We start from the raw sequence: 22,530 nt of genomic DNA on the forward strand, positions 1-22,530 counted from the left end.
CCAATATGATGTCATCAGGGAGAAACTCAGTATAAAAATGTACAGAATGGAAATTTACCACGAATTTAATATAATGTCCTGTAGTTTGATTCAAAGAACAAATTGCACAAATAGATGTTTGGCTGAAATTCACATATACATTTGGATATTTGCATTATCCTCAAGTGTGATATGAGCCAAGGGCATAATGGACACCCTGTGCTGTATAGGATAACCACGAGTCCCAACGGCAGAGGCAGACTGGAAGGAACTGCTGAGGCAGTGGCTGGGTCAGATAGTCTGAAGTCAGCAGACTCGAAAGAGATCGAGCAGAGCAAGGTTGCAGAGGCCAAAGGCAAGAGACAGCTCAAGGTTGTGGCAGGAGTTCAACAAAGAAAGCCAAATGAGGGATCACTAATGTCAACGTTTAGTGATGATCACAAAAGGAACCAAGTGGGGAGGATGGAGTGAAGGAAATGGGGGTCCATTTAGCAAACAGCTATTGCTGTAACAGAGGGCTCCAGCTTTTCTTTTTCTTTTTTTTTCCCCCATCCTTATATTCCCAGGCAGTTTCCCAGCCCCTACATTTCTCCATCTCTAGAATTTAGTTACCAACCCCTCACCTGCCCTGGTCATTTCCGTTTCCCTGCCTCTGCTAATGCTTTTTTTCTCCCTGGCTTCCTATCCTCTGTCAGTTTCAAACACATCTTCCTTTCAAATCTTCATCTCAAGCCTTACCTCTTTCATTCAGCTTGAGTTACCTACTTCTACTCCCCATTATTGTTGGGTTTTTTTTTTCCTCTCGCAGTTTTATATAACCGAATATGGCACATTTGTCGTGGGGGGAGAGTGGAACAGTCAGGAGGTGATTCCCTTGATGTGATTATTAATTCCTTAAAAAGTTTGTAAGCTTTGAAAGGAAGAACTGTGTCTTAAAGAGACAGCATGATACAGGAGAGAGTTTTGGATAAGAAAAAATGACCTAGTATTCAATCCTGGCTCTGTGCCCTTTGTCATAGACCTCTCTAGGCCTTAGTGTCCTATGAAAAACAAGGATAATGATTTTTGCTCAGGCTTCCTTACACAGGGGATCAAATGTTTAGATCAAGATAATAAGCAACGGTATTTTTTAACCTCAAAACACTCTAAGAAAGTGAGGGGTTATCATAAGAATGCCATTGTGTTGTATAAGAAGGCAAAGGAATTTGGAAATCTGAATTTTGAGTGAGATTTCAATTCCTGTTCTACCACTTACTCCATATATGTCCTTAGAAAAGTTTCTTAATTCTCTGTAAAATGAGAACGACACCCTTAAAGGGATTATTAGTGCTGGAGCTGGCTTATACATCAGTTTGTAAGAACCAATTGTTAAATATTTAGTAACTTTGCAAGCAGGTTGTTAAACTGTTATTTGCTTAAAATCTGCTATGGCAGGAGTATTTATACCAGGGAAATAGGCAAATACTACAAATTGGATGATGGTGGTTGTTTTTTTTCCTGGAGAGCTGGTTTATCAGCACATTACTGATTATGTAAACAGGGCTCTATGAATTGTGAAGCTCTTTGTCTTAATTATCATTAAAAGTAATAATGGCAACAGTAATGTTCTGAATCCATAGAACCTCACCTATTGCATGGCATAGCTCCAAGCATATATTTAATAAGTGCATTTTTATTTAACTTGCAGTCACCCTTGTATTATTTTGATACTTCTGCCCCTGACCTAAAGGAACACCTATCTTTACCTCTTTCTACAAAGTGTCTTTTATTGATTGATGGATTGATCGATTAGGGTAACATTTGTTAATAATATTACATAAATTTCACTTGTAAAACATTATAATACGACATCTATATACTCAATTGTGTATTTACCACCCAAAGCCTAGTTTCCTTCCATTACCATATATTTGACCTTCTTTACCCTTTGTCCTCCTCACATCCCATTCTGTTGTCTATATCTATGAGTTCATTTTTGTTCGTTTGTTTTGTTTGTTCATTTGTTGCTTTTTGTTTTACATCCCACAAATGAGTGAAATCATATGGTTCTTGTCCTTTTCTGTCTGGCTTATTTCACTTAGTATAATACTCTCAGCAAAGTGCCTTTTTAAAATCAGATAACCAAAATAAAAGCCTAGTTCAGTGCATGACACACACAGTAGGACTTAAACCTTCTATGTCTGTAACTGAGTTAATTGCCTTCTTTCCAAATCTTTTTTCTGATATTTCATATCTCTGTTAATGACATTGCCTATTTATCCATTACCTCAAGTAAGTTATCTGAACATTATTCTTCTCCTCTCCCTTTTCCTTACCTATCCCTATGTCTAATCAATCACTAGATCTTAGCAATTCTACTCTTAAATCCATTCCCTCCTCATCATTGCCATTTCTACTGGCTTGATTCAGGCCCTTACCATTTCTTACTTGGAATCTTCCTCCTGATATCTTGACCTTTTAGTCTTTCCCCTTCATTCCAACTTCTATTTCTAGCAATGTAATTTTAAATTACAAATCCAACCAAATCACTCCTTCTCTTAACATTCCTTAATGGCTCCCTGTTATCTTGAGGATAAAGTCCAAAAGCTTTAGCTTAACATAAAGTCACCATATTCTGCCCTTTGTCCACCTCTTATAAGAGTTATTATCTCCAGCTGCTGCCCAATACTACCTGGAATAGTCTCACTAGTGAACAAGACACTAAAGCAAAGATGAGTGGTACCTTATAATAATAGAGGATGCAGTTTCTAATAAAAACATATATATCAGAACATTTAATTTCCTTTTGGGAAGGGAAATAATTTTTTATTTCTGATTATAAACATAATACATATGTCTTAGTCTGTTCAGGCTGCTGTAACAAAAATACCATAAAGTAGATGGCTCAAACAGTAAACATTTACCTCTCACTGTTCTGGAGGCTGGGATATCCAAGATCAAGACATTGGCAGATTCAATACCTGGTTAGGGCCTATTTCCTGGTTCATAGACAGCTGTCTTCTCACTGTGTCTTCCATGGCAGAAGAGGCAAGGGAGCTCTTCAGGATCTCTTTTATAAGGGCACTAATCCCATTCATGAGGGCTTTACCCTCATGACCTAATTGCCTCCCAAAGTCCCCACCTCCAAATACCATCACAATGGGGATTAAGTTTCCACATATGAATTTGGGAGGAAGTGCAGACACTTAGTCTGTAGCCAGATATTAATGCAGAATGTTTAGAAAATCTTGAAAAACACAATAGTATACCTCTTCAAAAAACTCTAACCACCTAGTTAATTCTTTAGACAATTAATAGCTAATTCTTTAGATAAATCCTTCCAATCGTTTTTCTTGTATATTTGTTCATGCATTCTTTTAAATTAAAAATTTGAAAAGTTTGTGTAGAATATATTGTTCTAACTTATTTTTTATGTTATATGTTATGAACATTTTTTTCATGTGAGTAAATACTCTTGTACAACATGATTTTTAGTTGCTGCATAGTATTTTATCATGTGGATATAGAGCACTGTTTAATCCCCATTGTTTCATTGATTTTATTATTATAAACAGAAGTATAGTCGTGTGGATGACTAAAGAAAGGATGATCTCATGACCTCCTCCTGTTTCCCTAGGTTTTGGAGCCCTTTCTTACATCAGAACTCTATTCAAATAATCCTCTGAGTGTCATCTCAGGACCTTGGGCATACTCATGGCACGATGGCCGACCCTCAGGAGTACCTGAGCTGCTCCTCCTCCCCGCACTTACCCTTGACTGAAAACAAAACCTTTAATGGACTACAAGATGAACTCACACCAATGGGGAGTCACCCTTCACCCAAATTCCTTAAAGACCAGCAGGAAAAGGGGGTGGTGCAGACAGAGCTGACTGAGGGCATGAATAGCCCCACCACCACAACAGTGTTGACAAGTGTAAGCGAGGATTCCAGGGACCAGTTTGAGAACAGCATTCTTCAGCTAAGGGAACAAGATGAATCGGAGATGGCTGTGTCTCAGGGGAACAGCAGCACTGTGGACGGAGGGAGCATGAGTGGAACTGAAGACATCAAGATTCAGTTCAGCAGGTCGGGCAGTGGCAGTGGTGGGTTTCTTGAAGGACTATTTGGATGCTTAAGGCCTGTATGGAATATCATTGGGAAGGCATATTCCACTGATTACAAGTTGCAGCAACAAGGTAAGCTAGAGTATGGACATGGAAGATATTTTCTGTGTAAACACACCACCATCATTAACTGGATAATCTTTGACCTGTGGGTAAATTAAAGAACTCGTGCCAGATAAATACCTCATATCAATTTCCCATAGACCTTCTGAATGGAACAGATTCATATTTGATTGGTCTTTTTTGGTTGAAACCCATCTTGTGTGGTTATCCAGTCCAGTGGTGTCCAGGGTAGAGTACGTATACGACAATCCAAAGAAAATGTTAGAGCTCCCGTTCCTTTTATTTCATCATTTGAGATTTCTATTTTCATGCATGTTTTCATATACATATTTGGTATTTTAATAAAGTTGTGCAGATATATAATTTATAAATCAATCACAAAATATTTGCCTGTCTAAATTTCTTATTGAAAGTTTACACAATCAAAAAGTCTGATGGGTCTATGGCCATACTACCCTGAACAAGTCCGATCCTGTCTGATCTCGAAAGCTAAGCAGGGTCAGGCCTGGTTAGTACTTGGATGGGAGACCACCTAGGAAGACCAGGTGTTGTATGTGTAAAAAGAGTCTGATGGCCACTGAGAACCGAAAGAGAAGTCACATGGGACCACCCCTGAAGATTGCAGGCCTCCCTTAGGTTGTGATAAAAAGGAATTTTTTTCTTACAGTCAAGGCACAGAAAGCTCACATTTTGAGGAAAGAGAAAATATCTAACCATTCTTGAGAGGCATTATTTTTCTAGATCTCACAGCTTTTTAAAAAGTAAATTTTTAACTCCCATCATTGCATAACATGTATATTCATATATTCCAATTCAAGCATTATGATTTTGAAGTAAAGACAACACATGTCCCTAGTGTTCTTTATAATTTCATTTGTGTTCTTTAAAAGAACTTTATTTTCCCTGATAATAAAAGTAATTATATATAGAAAATTTGAAATATATGGGTAAGTTTTCCCCACCCCCAAAAGTTACAGTAAACTATGATCTCCATTCTCCTGAGAATAACCACCATTAATGTTTTTGGTATAAATTATGTTAGTCTATTTGTGTGTGTATATGTGCCTTAAAACAGTAGTCATACTTATTTTCACATCATATTGTAAACATTTCCCATATCATGAAATATATTTCTTCAGCATAGTTTTTAATGCTTGCATAATGTGAAATTGTATGAACATACCAATATTCATTTAAACAATACTCTATTGCTTGACAGTTAGTGATTGTAAGCCACACTGCACTGAACATCTGTCTATTATTTAACTTGAACATATTTTTGATTATTCCTTAAAATCAATTCCTAGAAGAGGAATAGTTGGATTCAAAGGGTTTGTTGCTTTCAAGGCTTTTGATTCATATCTTTGTAGCCTTGTGTAAGTGATTCAGTTGTTATGAGTTCTCTCATCAAGAAATTTTGGAAAGGAAAATATGGAAATAAGGAAATAAGATTCTGTTTTATTTTATAACTGAATATTAGACTCTGTGACCCTCCTTTAAAATATATATGTTCATCTGTTTTAGGCAAGACTGTTGACAGCTTTTCCACAATAGCCAGTCGACATTAGTCACCATTAACCTACTTTTCTCACGTATTCTGTTTTTCCTATTCTTGAAATACTTTCTCCCAAACCAAGACCAGCCTCTTCCCCTATAAGTATATTGGGATTTACTGGTAAATCTATCAGTTCAAGGTGTACTTTTCAGGATTTGTCAACCATAGCATCTATTCCTGCTCCATGCAGAAATTCTTTGTCAGTCCCTGAATTTTGTCTGTCTGTCTGTCTGTCTGTCTGTCTCCTTCTTTCATACATACTCTCATACTCTGTACATTCCACTCTTTCTCCCCCCACCATGATCTTAAGGTTTCAAGGAAATTAAAAAATAATTTCTCGTCACACAAGGTTGGGGACTCCTGTGTTAAACAGTGTTCTTATTTTTTAAATTGGGAATAAAGATAAGCACAAAGAGGAAAATAAAAATGACTTATCATCCCACAATCTAGCGATAACCACCCTTAATTTATTATTTTTTAAAGGTTCCCTCTTCTCTGCTTAGATGCAAAACCTACAAATATCTGCTTATGTGATAAACTACATTTGGTTTTTAGGATCTTAACTTGTCTAGTCTCATAATTATTTTGGTGGTAATTTGGGGTCTCAGGATCCAAATGCTACATTGAGGTTCAGACTCATAAAAGGTACAACATACACATTCTCTGTTTATGAAAAGGAGCCTTTAAAAAAATTTGTTTAGTAATTCTATAAACTTGTATTTAATTTGTCATCCAGTTGATTATGTGACTTTTTTAGAAAGTCTTATTTCAGGAATAAATAGGGAACAGGCCTGGTCAGCTTAAGTTTACAAAGGCATAGCAGCTGCCTAACTCTTAAACAGATGACAAGATACTTACTGTGGGCTGGTATTGCTGTCGGCTGTAAAAGAGATTTGCTAGGCAAAAACTAAGTGTAGTTTTTTTCTTGTCAGCTCTGGGATCAGGGAGCTAATCTTTAATCCTGGATTATAGTCAACCAAAGAATAGCACATGTGAGAGATGTTTCCCTGCATTTGGTACTTAGGAGGAAATTTCACTAGATTTTAAAAAATTTTAATGATGTCTTCATCTCCCATTTACGTTGGTAGTGAAGTCCAAGTAAGGCAGCGCTATGTGTAATTGAAATCTTTTATTTCTAAATAGTTCCCAGTCTTAAAGCAAGTATTGTCATAGATATGTCTGAATAAACAAAGGAGAGCTTATGCATTAAAGCAGGTGGGTATGTGGCTCTTTCTCAGTCTTAGGGGACATGGTGGATGTTGGAATTAAGATAGTAGTCATAGTGATGAATCAGAGAGAAGATAAAAAAAAATGGGGAAGAGTACCAGTGAGACAGATATAAATGCAGCAGAAAGTCTGGGACAAACACTGGATGGAGCACAGCCAGTTTTCATTATTATGAGGTTAGAGATCTTGCTTGTCAATGATATAGGCCCTCATTTTTTCACATCTTGATTGCTAACTTTATTTTCCTGCCATTTTCCTCTTCTTTGGCTTCCTTTGACAGGGACATTGGGACAGGACAAGAGGACTAAATAACATCCATTAATTTTACTTCTGTAATCAGTTCTACTAAAAAGATTGATGCAAAGGTGGTTGAAGTATTACTTTATTTTACACTATTGGTAGAGGAATATTTTATTTCTTATAATATTCTCAACCTTTGGTATTTGAGCACCAAATGTAGTTATCATTTGTATTTTAATAATTCATTTCTCATTTTATAAAATACCAAATAATAGGCATTATTTATTAAAAATATAGTAAATTATAATGTAAGCATTATAAAATGATGTAAAAAGGATTATTTAACAAGTTATTTTGGAATCACTAACAATATGGAAAAAAATTAAGTATATCAGTCCTCACACCATACACCAAAATAAATTCCAGATGGATGTAAAAGTTAAACTTTTAAAAGAATCAACTACAAATCACCCTTAAAAGATAGAGTAGGCAGTAAAAGAAGTTACAAAGAAAGTGACAGGCAACTACAAGAATATTTTGTTCAAAAAAAATTAAAAGAAAAAGACTTTAAAAATATTATCTTCATATTTTCAAAGAAATAGAGAGGAAGCTCCTTTATGAGAACTACAAGACCCTAATAAATAAATGGACAAATGATAAATTTGACAGTTCATAGAAAGTAGATGTATTAAACAAGTATAAAGAAAATATTCTACATCCTGGCAATTAAAATAGTACAAACTCATAAAACACTATTTTATACCTAATTAAATTAGCACCAGAAAATAACTGGGAATACTTATTGCTGGCAAATTTGTAGTAAAAGAGACATAGTCACCTTGCTGCTGTCAGCAAAAACTAGCAAAATCCTTTCGGCTAGCAATTTGGAATGGATACCATGAGCCAGGAGACTGTACTCTTTAATCTAAGGATTGAGTCTGAGGAAATAATATAAAGAAAGAAAAAAAAGTAATTTCAAATTTAAACTATAAACAAAAAAATGGAAACACTTAAGTACCAAAGAAGATAAGAGGGTACAGTAAACAACTATTACAGCTTATAATAAAAACTATATAAATACGTGGAGAATACATAATACATGAAAAAGAAAAATTATACATCAATACAACTTTTACATAGTTATATACACATTAACAAAGACTGAAGATGAAAACAGTATGAGATAGATATCAGATAAAATACATGTTTTTCTGTTTTTTTCCTAATATTTTCCAATATTTCTAGTATTTATAAGTAAATTCAGATTGAGTAAATAGGGGGAAAAAAGACACCAAAAGATTGTCTAATTTTCATTGTTATTGTGTTAAAAATTGGGATAACTTGGGCTTTTATAAAGTTATTCAGAGAAATATTACCTAGTTATGTTCTTGCCCCAAATACTGTGATATTATTTTATTCTGCCCCCAGAATGGTCAAAATGATCCCGTGTTTAGTTCTTCACTGGACCCCTAATAGCAAAACTCTTTTAGAGTATGCCATCAATATCTGCAATCCTGTGTGTGCTGTACGAATAAGCCAATGGGAATGAAATTGAGGCTGCTTGAGATAATTAATACTTGTCCATCATTAGAGCCATAAAGATCTTGAAAGCAGTCAAGCCTATAACTTACTGCTTCCTCCTAGATCTTATTTGGTAACACTTGTTCCTTTTGTGATTTCATATTTGTATTTTAGAGATATTTGCTTTTATATAGCATCTACTCAATTTCAATAGAGCAGAAACCTGTAATACTGTTAATATCAGAAGAATGGGATGAATACCCGTGATATAAACTACCCTCACTACAAGTTTCTCTGCTCTATGTAGTTTAGTTATATTTCAAAGGTCATGTTTTAACCATTATAATGAGAAGCCACATTTTATTAAGAATCTACAGAATTTTATTTCTCTTAAGGTAGAGAAAATTAGAGGAGAGAAATGTAGTTCCCTTCTAGCTACCAATGAACTCTTTCTGTTCTTGCTTCACATAGTAGATGATGAGTTGATTTGCTTTCAAGACCAGAATGTCTTCAAAGCTAACTCAACACTACGAAATTCAGTGTTCTGCAGATAGATAGGGGCCTGTTAGTGATTGGTGATCCAACAAGAATCTCTCATAACCTTTAACATTGTCATTATCTTCTCCTCACTCCCTGGGGTTCCTAGCTCTTTGATGTTCATTTCTTACCAGTTCAGTGATAATGCAGCAGCAAAAAGGGGACAAGGAGAAGGATCAAAGGATGATATTCTTCTTTTTAAGTCAGTTTCACAAGATTAAAGCACATATTGATTGAATTTTTGAAGTGCTTTATTTCTTTTAAATAGCATTTTATCCATTATAAAAATAAAATAATCTTACGGTTAAAAAAATTTCACCACTTTGAAATGACCCCTGTTACATTATTGGTGCAAAAAAAAAAAAAAAAATCAAACTCAGAGAAAAAGAGAAACTTGAAAATCGTGCATCTGTATGAGTAAATATATCATAACTAATGACCCTCTCGATTTCTTCATGAGAGGAAATATGATACAGTGGATGAAACATGGTCCTTGGAATCTGCCAGTTCTGAAGTTCTGGGCCCAGTTCTGCCACTTACCAGCTACATGACCTTGAGTAACTTACTTACCCACCCCGTGCCTTAATTTTCTCATCTTTAAAAAATTTTTTAAAAGAAAAAATTAATCGCCACAGAAATATTAAACATTAAAAATCTTTTATATTTTGAAGTAAATAACCATAATAAGGCCAAACTTGTAGGACTGTTATAAGGATTAAACACAAGACATGTAAAGCACTATGCTAGTATCTGGCATATACTAGATACTAAGTAAAAGATAAATACTAATATAAGTTTTATACATAATTAGGTTCTTAGGAGAGTATCATTGAAAATTCATTCAGCAAGGATTAATTGAGCTTCTGACTAGAAATTCAAAGAGGAATAAAACGACACTTATAATGAATGATGGGGTAGGGATAGTGGTGTAGACACAGTAAGGTGAACTGACTAAACATGAAAGCTTGAAGTGAGGAGGTCGGAGTGTCAGGCTATGTTTTGTTTGGAGGAGAACATATTGGAAATCTCTGATCTGCTTGATCTCACTGGTTAAAAATTGATGAAATTAATACATGGGAGTGTCTGTCTGATCTGTAGTGTCAAGGCCCATAGGAAGGATATATCTTTTGGTGAGTTACCAGGTGGGAGACAAAGGATAGAGGTCATTTTGGGTAATGGTGAAGTTGGTACCTTTGGCGTGGTCCATGAGCAAATTCCGAGATCTTTTTAAGCTTGTTTCTTGCTTGTGTGCCTAGATACTTGGGAAGTGCCATTTGAGGAGATCTCAGAGCTGCAGTGGCTGGGTAGTGGAGCCCAAGGAGCTGTCTTCCTGGGCAAGTTCCGAGCGGAGGAGGTGGCCATCAAGAAAGTAAGAGAACAAAATGAGACGGATATCAAGCATTTGAGGAAGTTGAAGCACCCTAACATCATCGCTTTCAAGTAGGTCAAGGCTTTTTTTTTTTTTTAAGAAATAGAGAGATTTTCTTTCCCCAATATATACATATAATTTTCTGCTTTAAAAGACATGTTAAAAACACTCTATAGAGTAAGCACTGTCCTAGGTGCTTTGGAAGGGTATCAAAAAACGATTAAATTACAGTCATGTCTTTAAGGAGTTTATAATCCAATAATTCTTTTGGCTAGAGTGTGCCCTGCTTGGAAGGGATGTAGAGAGGAAACAGAGAGGGAGAAGGTGGATTCCTGCCAAGCAGTCAGATTTGCTAAATCAACCTCATTTATTAATAGAATGACAGAGGTCACTTCCAGATAATCTGAACATCCTAAAATTCAGTTAAGAAAAAGTTAACATCTAAGTGATCAGAGAACAATTAGTTCCTATGTAATAGATAATGTTTTTATTATTATTATTAGTTTCTATTAGTGTCCCTTCTTAAATACTAACTTGTAAGAACAGGTACCTTCAGAGTATTTCTCCCTGCCTCAGGTTTTGCTAGATCTCTTTTTTTTTTTTTCCTTTTCTTTTCCTTTTTTTAGGTGAGGCAACCCTGGGTTGACCTCACAGATTGCAAGGACCTTGTCAGCTTACAATCCCTTATTTTTTTTATTTTTACGCCTACAGCGCCTGGTCTTCCTAGGTGGTCTCCCATCCAAGTACTAACCAGGCCCGACCCTGCTTAGCGTCCGAGATCAGACATGGCTAGATCCCTTTTCAAGTAATGCCAAACACTCAGCTTTCTAAATCTAGTGATAGTAGAGTTATTGATGATAGTTATGTGCTATTTTTATTTCACAAAGTAGTTGTTTTCAAGATTGTTATAGTTTAGACCATTATTTTCATAATATTGGCAAATATCAAAAATAAATTCGTGGAAATTACCAAATTTGGCAGTGCCGAGGTCTAGATATATGTAATCTCTTCTGCCTATACCTTTCCCTTGAGCTCCCTCTCTTACCAGCCTTTAAATGTTGCCCTAGGCTTGAACCAATAAATGGGGAGTGGCTTTAGAGGAGGTAAGGTAAAGAACAGGAAAAAAAAATAGGCTTTAGGTGGGATGAAAATTTAGAAACTAGAACTTCTTGGTGTATGTGTGTGTGTGTGTGTGTGTGTTATTGGTTAATACAATTATATAATTTTTAGGTGTACATAATAATTTGACATCTGTACATTCTTTTGTGTGTTTACCACTCAAAGTCCAGTTTCCTTCAGCTACATATATTCGATTGGTATATTTGATGTATATATATTTCAATTCTGAAAAATACTATGACCAATGAGGCTACAGTTAAAAGTGGAATAGGTTATAAATCCCCCTTCCCTAAACTAGAAGGTACTTCTAGTCCCCAAGAATGATCCTTTCTTGATAAAACTTTCATTATAAAGCTAAATATGCGATGTCATAATCTTTATTTAGAACAATATCCCCAAAGTAAGGAATAGAAATCTTAGATACAAATTTTATAGAATGAGTTTAAATGAGTAATGAGGTTGAGTTTTGATTTTCAAAGACCCGTTAAGGAAAGGAAAAGCAGTGTGAAAAGAAGAGAAGCATCCAACTGGGACACTAAACGAAGCGCTTGTATTTTTTTCCTTATGGAAGGAACATCCATGCAGAGGGCATGGGAGAGAGCTTCAGCTGCTGTAGTGAATCTATCACTGGCTGCCCTAGAAGGACTGAGAGGATGTGAGACCAAAACAAGATGCTCTAGAGACCAATTCTAATCTTCCCAAAGATTACAATTTTAAAAGACAATAGGAGGATTCTTTTTAAGCAGACTATCAGAGACTCGCCTCTTTCATTTTACTTCACTGAGAGGATCATCAATCCCAGTGTGCTGCACCATCCTAAATGGAAAGAAGGGCCTTCCATTTAACTTCCATTTAACTTAACTTTTAAGCTTAGATCACTAGGACGCTGGGTTTGAGACACAGGACATTTTATAGATTAGCATGGCCTTTTGGGCTCCTGTAATGAAATAAGCTGTGTGTCCCAGGTAAGAGGGCTTTCCAGGTAGAATTGTGTCCTCAGAAGATGGATGTGAGAAGCTTTATTTTTCTTTCCTTTCTTTTGTTTCTTACTTTTTCTTTCTATTCCTTTCCCACACCTCACCCTCTGACCTTTCTACCTTCATAAGCAGTTTTAAGCATTTTGGACAAATATTGCCACGCTGATACCCAACTATTTAGGCTGAAGATGCTTGAATAGTCTTTACCTCTACATGGAAAACAATGGTGAGACTGTGTCCCTGGCCCATTACACTATGCTCTTGAGGCATTGTGCAGTGTTATGTTTGCAGCCATCTGTGCCATGTGTTACTTGGCCAATAAATCATTCAGGACCGTCTGGAAGACAAGAAGGCAAGATTAGATTTTAGCACGTCTCTGGATACTGGTTTCTGTGCTTACAGCTTCTTTTGAAGTTACTGAGAACCATATACAGAAGGGAAAGATCAAGGAAACAATACTATATATTTTTTTCTTCCAATTTTTAAAGCAATCTTTTAAGAAAACTTAACCTGACTATTCCCGATGGAATTAAGTGTGAAGGGGAAGAAAAGGTAGCAATTGAAGTGATTATAGAGCTGTTATTTATAGCTACTAAGAAGCCTTGTCATAGTACAGGGCTGACGGAATGATTATTTCTCATTCGTCAGTCAGGAAAGAAAGGAAGTGCATAACATATCGCTGTTAGGCCCTTCTGTCTGTTTGTATGACAAGTTAAAACATAGTTGACTAGGATACTGAGTAGCTTCAAACAAATATTTATTTTGCTATTCTTAAGTATATTACACTATACCTGCCTTACTCATTATTTCTCTGTAATGAAAATTAAATTTTATGTTTGTAGTTGCTGTACGCTTGTGCTCCACTGAGGTTTCTTGAAAGTCAAGTAACAGAAACTTGAAAAAAAAAATCTTTTATTAAAAATCAAGATGAGAATTCTAGGTAGCTTAGAAAATGATGGAGAGTAATAGAAATAGCTTTGTGGTGTGTGACAGGCACATCAAAGCGTGGAAAATGAAGACTAATTATTTAATTTCTACGAGACTTTGACGTGATTCCAAGACATGGCCTCTAAATTCTTTCATGACTTATGGCAGCCTAAGAGATAGGACATGAATTGATACCTGGATGAGGACTTTAGCTGGGTGTCTTGTAGGTGGACTACTCTCAATAACTTTTCTAGAAAGCTTCGAAGGAAGGCATACAGACCATTAAGGGATAGGACCAAATCTCTTTTACAGATAATTGCATATGGTAATTTTTCTTCTCTTTTCTCATCCTCAGGACAAAGCTGTGATTTAGAATTTGTATGAATATTCTCACTTTTATAAAGTAACAATATTAATATAGGAATCCCTAACATACTTGTTTATACAGAAGTCAGAAAGGTAAAAGGGAGGCAGGCAGTATGGTGTAGTGAGTGGAAAGAGCATGGCCTTCAAGTTACACAGACTGAATTTGAATCCCAGCTCAGACACTTATTAGTTGTCTGATCTAGGACAAGTCACTTTCCCTCTTTGAACCTTAGCTATAAAAATGGAAAAGGTAATATCTATCTTACAATGGTTTGGGGCAGACTAAGTGAAAGAATTAAATAAACTTGTAAATATGCCTGACAAACAGAAGATGTTCTCTCATGTTAGTGCCCTTCTTTCTACCCCTGGCCTCTGCATATGTTCGTTTGAAGGCTTTATTGGCAAAGAAAGTTAGGATGAAGTTAAGAACTTGCTGTGAATGTCTAGACCTTGTGGTAGAGAAAAAAGAACTTGAATACCTTTCCCTTCAAGGAGACTATAATCTGTATCAGGAGAGAAAGATCACATTAAAAAAATAAATAAATGGCTGCTCTGCAGCATAGGAATTCAGAGAAGAGAAAGATCTTTTTGGACTGGAATGATCAGGAAAGGTTTCATGGAAGATGGAGGAAGTGTTGGACATACAGGCTGCATAAATATAGACTACATTGTGTAATGTTATTTTTATTTTAAATAGAAATGGTTTTTAAAGACCAAATAATAGAGAAAATTGACTTTTTTTTTATCCGTGGTCTAGTTAGTTGTTTTAAATTTGATTAATTTAAAATTCAACAAATAATAGTAAAAATAGCAATATTTTATTTGAATTCTCTCTTTCTGCACACTATTTATAAAACCCTCTACTTAATTTTAAAAGGAAGATATTTAAATTATTCTTAAGCTTAAGCAACACAATGTCCAGCCCATACAAAGCCTCAGGAAAGAGTGCTCTTTGTCCCAGAATGAAATGGTCCCACTGCAAAAGCAGCGGATATCACACAGCATATAGATATCTGGAGTGAACAAAACAAATTCACATTGTCTACGTGCATATGGAGAAACGTGTAGACTAGAAAAGTTTTAATGCTAATTTAAGAATCAGGACCAATTATCTATATGCTTTTTAAAAATAATTTATATAGAGAACTGGTCTTAATGATGAAATTTATTAACTAGTCCTAAAATATAAATGTGCATACATGTATGTTTATATCTATGTGTGTATTTATGTACATGTTTGTGTTTTCTTGAAAGGGGTGTTTGTACTCAGGCCCCATGTTATTGCATCATCATGGAATACTGTGCCCATGGACAGCTCTATGAGGTTTTGCGAGCTGGTAGGAAAATCACGCCTCGATTGCTAGTAGACTGGTCCACAGGAATTGCAAGTGGAATGAATTATTTGCATCTTCACAAAATTATTCATCGTGATCTCAAATCACCTAAGTGAGTATTTTTAAATTTTATTTAAAAATTTAGGTTATCACTTAGGTGATCTCAAATCACCTAAGTGAGCCATTTTGTTTTATTGCTTTGAAATGAGGAAATCTATCAACCATAGTTGATATTTTCAGACATCATACTTTTAGTTCACTTTGAATCAGCACAGTGGGTAATTCTATTTGCATATCTTTTGGATTATTATTGACCTACTTACTTACCTATATAGAAGATATATCCAAGCACCTGATACTAGTTTTCTCTTTTTGTTGCTTTTTAATTGTACAGTTATGAAACAAAATTCATTATCGTCTGAAGTACTCACTTTACATCATCTTGAATAATTAATGCCATACTTCCTCACTTAAGGCTTGTTTTCCTAGTATAGTGCAAAAATATTTTTTAAATGGGTTTCAAAATATAAACAACAGGATAAAAATGAATAAGAATGATTAAGAAACAGGCAAAGAGAAAATAAAAACATTAGAACTAAAGTTTGTTCACAAAATATATACCATAAGAGTCTGTACAGTTGTTAAAGGTGGACTACAGATTTGGTTTTGAGCTTCCTAGAGTCTAAGCAAAGAAGGATATAATTAGTTATAAGGTTTACAGTGTCCATAAGAAAAATGGAAACTAGTTATTTAAGAGAAGCAGAGCTATCTCTTGTAATCTCCGTTTTCAAAATGGCTCCTTGCCTACCGATAACCACCATGAAGGGAGTGTTTATTCAGTTCCCCAAATTGCATAAAGAAAAGGAGGAATTGATAAAACAGTATATTTCAATGTAGCTTCTATTTTTAAACATTATTTTTATTATTTCTCATCACATTTTAGTATAGAGAAGCAGAGGATTCATCTTTTTTAAAAAGCATTAAAGAATATCAAAAAGCATAGTGCTTTTATGGTTTACAACATTTTCTTAATATCCAATATCACGTCTGCTTTGATTTTGGCAAAAACTGTGTGGGATAGATGTGACAAGTATCATTATTCTTATTTTATTCAAGAGAAACTAGGGCTCGGAACCCAAAGTTATAGAGCTAGGACTTGAACCAAGAACTGTTGGACCAAAGACCACTGCTCCCTACCTCACTGCTCCCTACCTCATGTGAAGGTGAAGAATTCACAAGGAATTCTGCCTCTTTTCCATGAAGACACAAATCTAGTCCTTGATTATAAACTTCAGAGCAGCTGTTATTTACCACCATAGTCTCAACAGTATTTATTATAGCCGTTAGCTCATTGAACAACCATCTTCTGCTTTCCTTGCAAATAACTTTATTATATGGTAGTCATTCCTTGTGTACATTCTTAACTCAGCCTGTTGCTTTTGTCATTCACTACATACACCGTACATGAAATTCTTGCTGAAGTCCTCTTTGATCGCTTTTTTAACCACCTTATATTCCTTGAGAATTAATTTTCAAGGAAGAAGTCAGGAAATTTTAGAATATATAAAATCACATGCTACTCTCTTTAACTCCTGTCATTTGAACATTAGAGTAAGTTGGTTACTCAGTAAACTTTCCCCCCTGTTTTCAGTACCACCCTGATACCCCAGAAGCCTTGGCCTCTTTGGGTGCCAAAGTTTGAGAAGGCAAAGATCAATCTGGTTTGCTGTAAAGAAACTTTATTACCTACATTAAATCTTTAGGCTACGTGACCCAAACTTTGTCTCAGAGAAGATTTCACAAAAGCTTCAATGTCGTATCTTCTCTAGTCTCCTCCCATGTCCATTCCCTCTCATCATGCCAGCAGGTCCCATAATGAGCAGCACAAAGAGGCAGAAGGGGAAGTTTCCAGTGTTTCTCACCACCCTCCACCAAAGGGGCTTGTCAGATTTTCTGACTTTCATGGTATATGATACCATCAACTCTCCAGTCATCTCAGATATCCTATGATCTTTTAATCCTTATGCATTTTCACCAAGACTAACATCATCCAATCAAAATTCCTAAATTATGTGAATCTTACATATCAGATGCAAAATCAGAGGTTGGATGTGGATGAAGGTATTCTAAAGCAATTATAAGCACTTAGCTGTTTGGTAAATAGAGAGCTATTTGATATTGGTGGGAGTGTGGCAAATGTGAAGCCCTTGGATGAAACAGAAAAAGGAAGAGGTAGACTGAGAACTTTCCTATTTTCTAACCACCTTGATTCTGATGCTGTTGGAGTATTAAGCCTTCTCTTTGTTAAATATAGGTCTCTATATCATTAAGCCTCTGAAACACTAACTCATTAACATTCTAAAGTTCTAAACAGGTTATTTAAAGTGGACTTAGTCTAGTGTGTGAGGATGTTAATATGCTGGATTTGACTGGTACCAGATTGTATTCTTCCTTAAGGCTAGCAAAAGCAGTTCACCCCAGGTCACATTTCAGATGACTGCCTTGAAAATTAAAACATGAGTTGTATGAATCTACTTAAGCTTAAATTTATTTCTGCTTTTCCTCATCAACATTAGTGGAATCCCAGGATACTTATCAGCCTTTTAAGGTAACAAATCCCTAGTGTCATGATCCCATGCATGATTTTAGTTGGTCATCATTTAAATAGTGTTTTTAAAAAAAGTATTTTTCTTAGTGGGTTGTCTGAGACTGGCAAGGGTGGAAACCAGTATTTATGGAGCATGGGTGCTTTACTTATCTCATTTAATTCAAATGAAAATTCTATAAGGCCATTATTACGGGCCCATAATCCCTTATCCAAAATTCTTGGAGTCAGATGATTTTAGAAAGGTAACATAGCGCATGACATTACATCCCCAGTGAAGACTGGGGTGGTATCCTATAATCAGCCACATCCATATGTCTGTAGCCAAACCCACGGTAGTCACACAAAATGAGATTAATAAAGTGAGTTTGCTTTATACATATGAAAAAATATTTATACACTGGTTTCAGAGCTTTTTGAATTTTGGGACAAAATAATGTGACCTGAATTGTCTCAGTCTTACAGATTGAGAAAACTGGCTTAAAAGAATTAAGTAAATTGGCAAAGGTCACACAGTTGGCAAGTGGTAGAGGCAGGATAAACCCAGGTGTAAAGGCCCACTATGCTATGCTGCCTCACAAGTATGAATGACGATGCTGTTTCTAGGGTGTAGTTAACGTCCTAGTGATATTGAAACACATAAGCTGAATTCTACAAGGTAGAGACCAGCAAACAAAGTCTTCATTTGCCAATTTGAGTCATGTTTTTTTCATTAGTACTAACGATTTGGATGTTTTCTTTATTTCTTTTGGAAGTGTTTTAGTGACTCACACAGATGCAGTAAAAATTTCAGATTTTGGTACATCTAAGGAACTCAGTGATAAAAGTACCAAGATGTCTTTCGCTGGCACAGTTGCATGGATGGCTCCAGAGGTGATACGGAATGAACCTGTCTCTGAAAAAGTGGATATATGGTGAGTAGCACCATCTGTGCCAACTTTTACCCTATTAGCACTTTCCTCCTTCAACACCTCTACTTTCCCAAACGATTCTTTAGTGTTACTCATTTCTGGTTGCTTGCAGTCTCCTATTAGCTGAGGTACTACCCATTATGATGGTATCTGGTAAGAAGGATTGGGAGAGGAATTAGGGTGACTATTCAGTAAATCATCAGTTCGGGGGACCTTCGAAGAATATGCTAACCTTTCTATAAAACAGAAAGTTTACTTCAAACAACCATTTAGTGTAAAAGTCTTTTTGAAATGTATTACATAATTCTCACCTTCCTGAATAAAATACATTAAATAAAGTTTACCTATGCTTGGTAACTCAGAACATCATTTTATATATATATCACTGACATATGTATCAGTGATATACTGATGTGATACAATCATGTGCTTTAGACCTATTTGATGCATATAGGGCTGTTTGTCCTTTTACTAAATGGCCCCTTTGGGCTATTCTTTTTTTTTTTTCTGGCCTTTTAAAAATCGTTATCAATTTTTCCTCTGAATCTTATATTAACAATATATTTGCTATTAACAGTGTATTTCCCTGTAGTTGCTTTTCTTCCTTTCTTAAATTGGCAACTAATAATTTTTAGACTTAAAACAAAAATAATGTTAATATTGTATGTAACACCAAAGTAAAAAAGATAAAGTAGAAGTGTTAGGTTCATTTGTAATTAGGATAATTATTACCAACAAGTCTTCTTTAAGGATTATACCAATTTTTGTTCCCAACAGGAATGTATAAGAATGTTTTCTCAGTTTCACTGACAAACTTTGGGATTTTTGCTAACCATATAGGTTAAAAAAAATGGTATCTTGAGTGCAGTTTTAATTTGCATTCCTCTTATAAGAAAGGTTATACCAAAAAAAAAAAAGGTTGTACATTTTTCCATGTTTATAAGCCATTTGTAATTTCTTATTTGTGAGCTATTCTTATCCTTTGCTAAGCTTTCTGATTTTTATTCTTATCAATTTATAAGAGTATTTTATATATTAAGAAGATTAGCCTCTTGAATATATGAATTAGAGGTACTTTTCACATTTTGTTATTTTGCTTATGGTGGACTTTTTTTCCCATGTCAGATTTTCTCTTAAGTACAGTTTAACTTATCAATTCCTCCTTTCATGGCTTCTGGATTTCATAATTAGAAAAGCCTTCACCACTCTAAGAGTTTTTTTTTTTTCAATTTCCCATGTGTTCTTCAAGGTTTTTATGGTTTCATTTTTCACATCTGAATCTTTGATTCGTTTGGAATTTAGCTTGATGTAAGAGGAAGTATAGATTTAATCTTTCCCCCAGTTGTCCCAACAGCATTTATTAAATAATCACTTTCTCCATGATATTATGTCATTTTTATCATATATTCGGTTCCTATATGTATTTGGTCTATTTCTGGATTTCTATTCCATTTCATTAGTCTGGCTATCTATTCATACACCAGAGTTAATTAATGAAGTCTTACATTATGTCTTAATAGCTGATAGGATTGGTTACTTTTTTAGAGCTTTCCTAGCTGTTTCTGTTTTTCTTGTAGCAGTATTAAAATTTTAAAACTGGGTATACATTTGATTAAAAATTAATAAACAACTAAAATACAAATCGGTCTTTGAGAAATGTGTTCTGTGCATGTTCCCGGTACTACGGTAGGTCTTTTGGAGTGGTGCTTTGGGAGCTGCTGACAGGAGAGATCCCTTACAAAGATGTAGACTCTTCAGCCATTATTTGGGGTGTTGGAAGCAATAGCCTGCATCTTCCAGTTCCTTCCACTTGCCCTGATGGATTCAAAATCCTTATGAAACAGACATGGTAAGCAATATATTTCTTCTAGTATTCTCTTTTACTTTCTCCCCAAAACCAGATTTAAAACTTCTCTAAAACTACGAGGAAGTCTCTACTGTGTATTTGGAATCACCTGGTAGTGTAAAGACTGAGAACCTTGGAACTATTTATAAAAAAAGAATTTTGAATATCTTGAAATAGTAGGCCTTACTAAAGGATAGCTATTATTACTTTACCAGCACTAAAGGACTATTATCATCAAACAGATCACTGATCCTAGAGATTTCCATTTCCTTATTAGAAGTATGTCATAATTATATTTAATTTTTGTTTGTCAGTACATCAACACTGCCTGAGATATAGCCAATGCATGCAGTCAAAAATGGTTTTCATAAATTGGACATTTTTTTATAAAGTAGAATAAAATCTTTATCCTCCTGGACATAACTTCTGACATGCACAAGCTGTCTTTTTTTTTTTTTTTACTTTTAGGCAAAGTAAACCTCGCAACCGACCTTCCTTTCGGCAGACACTCATGCATTTAGACATTGCATCTGCGGATGTTCTTGCCACGCCACAGGAAACTTACTTTAAGTCTCAGGTAAGTCTGGAAACTTTCTACCAGGTGCTACTGACCAATAAGAACTACCAATAAGAAAAAGTAACTCTTAGAAGAGAGCCATTCTAATTCTTATAATAATTATATAACTCTATTCATTGTGAAGCAGTAACCATGCTACCTCATACGTATGACACTTTGGAGTTTTTTATGCACTTATATATTATTATCTCATCGGAAAAGAATGTGTATCAGAATCTGATCCTCATAGTGGGTTCTGGTGAAACCATTGAAGAGAAAAGAGGAAACGAAGATATGAAAACTGCGATGTACATATATTTGAATTAGAATTATAACTGAACTTCACAAAAGTATTACTTTCTTTCAAGTAGAAAAACTAAGTACAGAGGAGGGACATTAAATACCAGAGAGAACCCATGATAGAATTAGGCCCAGAGAGAACCTTTTCTCAAACTTTAAGTGTTACCTGGTACCACCAAATATAATATAATTTAATGTATCCGTTAGCTTTTCCTTCATTACAACTCATTCCAAAACTTATGGCTTAAAACAATCAGGTTTTGTTTAGCTCACAATTTCGTGGGCTGGAAATTTGGGCTAGGTGATTCTTCTTCTGGCTTTGACTGGGCTCACTCACATGTCTGCAGTCAGTTGCCAGGTCAGCTGAGAGGCTGGCAAGTTCCAGATGGCCTCATTTACAAGTCTGGCAATTGGTTGGCTATTAGCTGGAGTACCTCGGTTCTCCTCCACATGGCCTCTTATCCTTTAGCAGGCTGGCTTGGGCTTGTTCGCATGGTGTTCTCAGGGTGACAAATGCAACAAGAGAGCAAGCCCCAGTGCATAACTGATTTTCAAGCCTGTGTGTGCATCATGTGTGCTAATGTCTCATTGTCCAAAGCAAATCACAGGCCAACCCAGACTAAGAAATAGACTTCACTTCTTGACAAGAGAATCTGCCATAACACATTGTAAAGGCATGGGTGCAGAGAGGGAAAAGTTTTGTAAATATTAAGCAAAAATGCTGTAAACTTCATGAGGATTGGCAGTCTAACCATTATCAATCTGGAGAGGGAGTGACAGGAGATATGTATACATGAGGTCCTTATCCCTACCAGACCCAGGCAATAGCAAAAGGAGTAAAATGAGATGAAACTATGGCTTTTGAAATAATACGATGATCCTAAATTACAGCTTTATGCCTGAAGAATTTAACCACAGTATTACCTAATTTCTTCTCATACAGCTTTGTCTCACTCATGTTACTATATTTCTAAAATGTATTTTTATAAGACGA

The 22,530-nt window shown here is 35.4% G+C and overlaps 1 protein-coding gene and 1 pseudogene across 5 annotated transcripts in view; both read left to right on the forward strand.

Moving 5' to 3' along the window:
• MAP3K13 (mitogen-activated protein kinase kinase kinase 13) overlaps window positions 1-22,530 on the forward strand; it is a 131,552-nt gene that overhangs the window by 89,149 nt on the left and 19,873 nt on the right. For all 5 annotated transcript variants that reach the window (XR_005650279.1, XM_039850771.1, XM_039850774.1 and 2 more), the window contains 6 exons: window positions 3,596-4,155; window positions 10,483-10,666; window positions 15,239-15,430; window positions 18,679-18,837; window positions 20,525-20,683; window positions 21,149-21,257. Coding sequence is in view for 4 of the 5 variants with exons in the window: in XM_039850771.1 (XP_039706705.1) it covers window positions 3,681-4,155; window positions 10,483-10,666; window positions 15,239-15,430; window positions 18,679-18,837; window positions 20,525-20,683; window positions 21,149-21,257 (1,278 nt within the window). In the remaining variant the exon portion in view is untranslated. The remainder of the gene's footprint in view (window positions 1-3,595; window positions 4,156-10,482; window positions 10,667-15,238; window positions 15,431-18,678; window positions 18,838-20,524; window positions 20,684-21,148; window positions 21,258-22,530) is intronic.
• Window positions 4,585-4,703, forward strand: LOC120593165 (uncharacterized; annotated as a pseudogene).

The sequence above is a fragment of the Pteropus medius genome, unplaced genomic scaffold (genome assembly GCF_902729225.1).
Source record: "Pteropus medius unplaced genomic scaffold, Ma_sr-lr_union100, whole genome shotgun sequence".
Taxonomy (NCBI): domain Eukaryota; kingdom Metazoa; phylum Chordata; class Mammalia; order Chiroptera; family Pteropodidae; genus Pteropus; species Pteropus medius.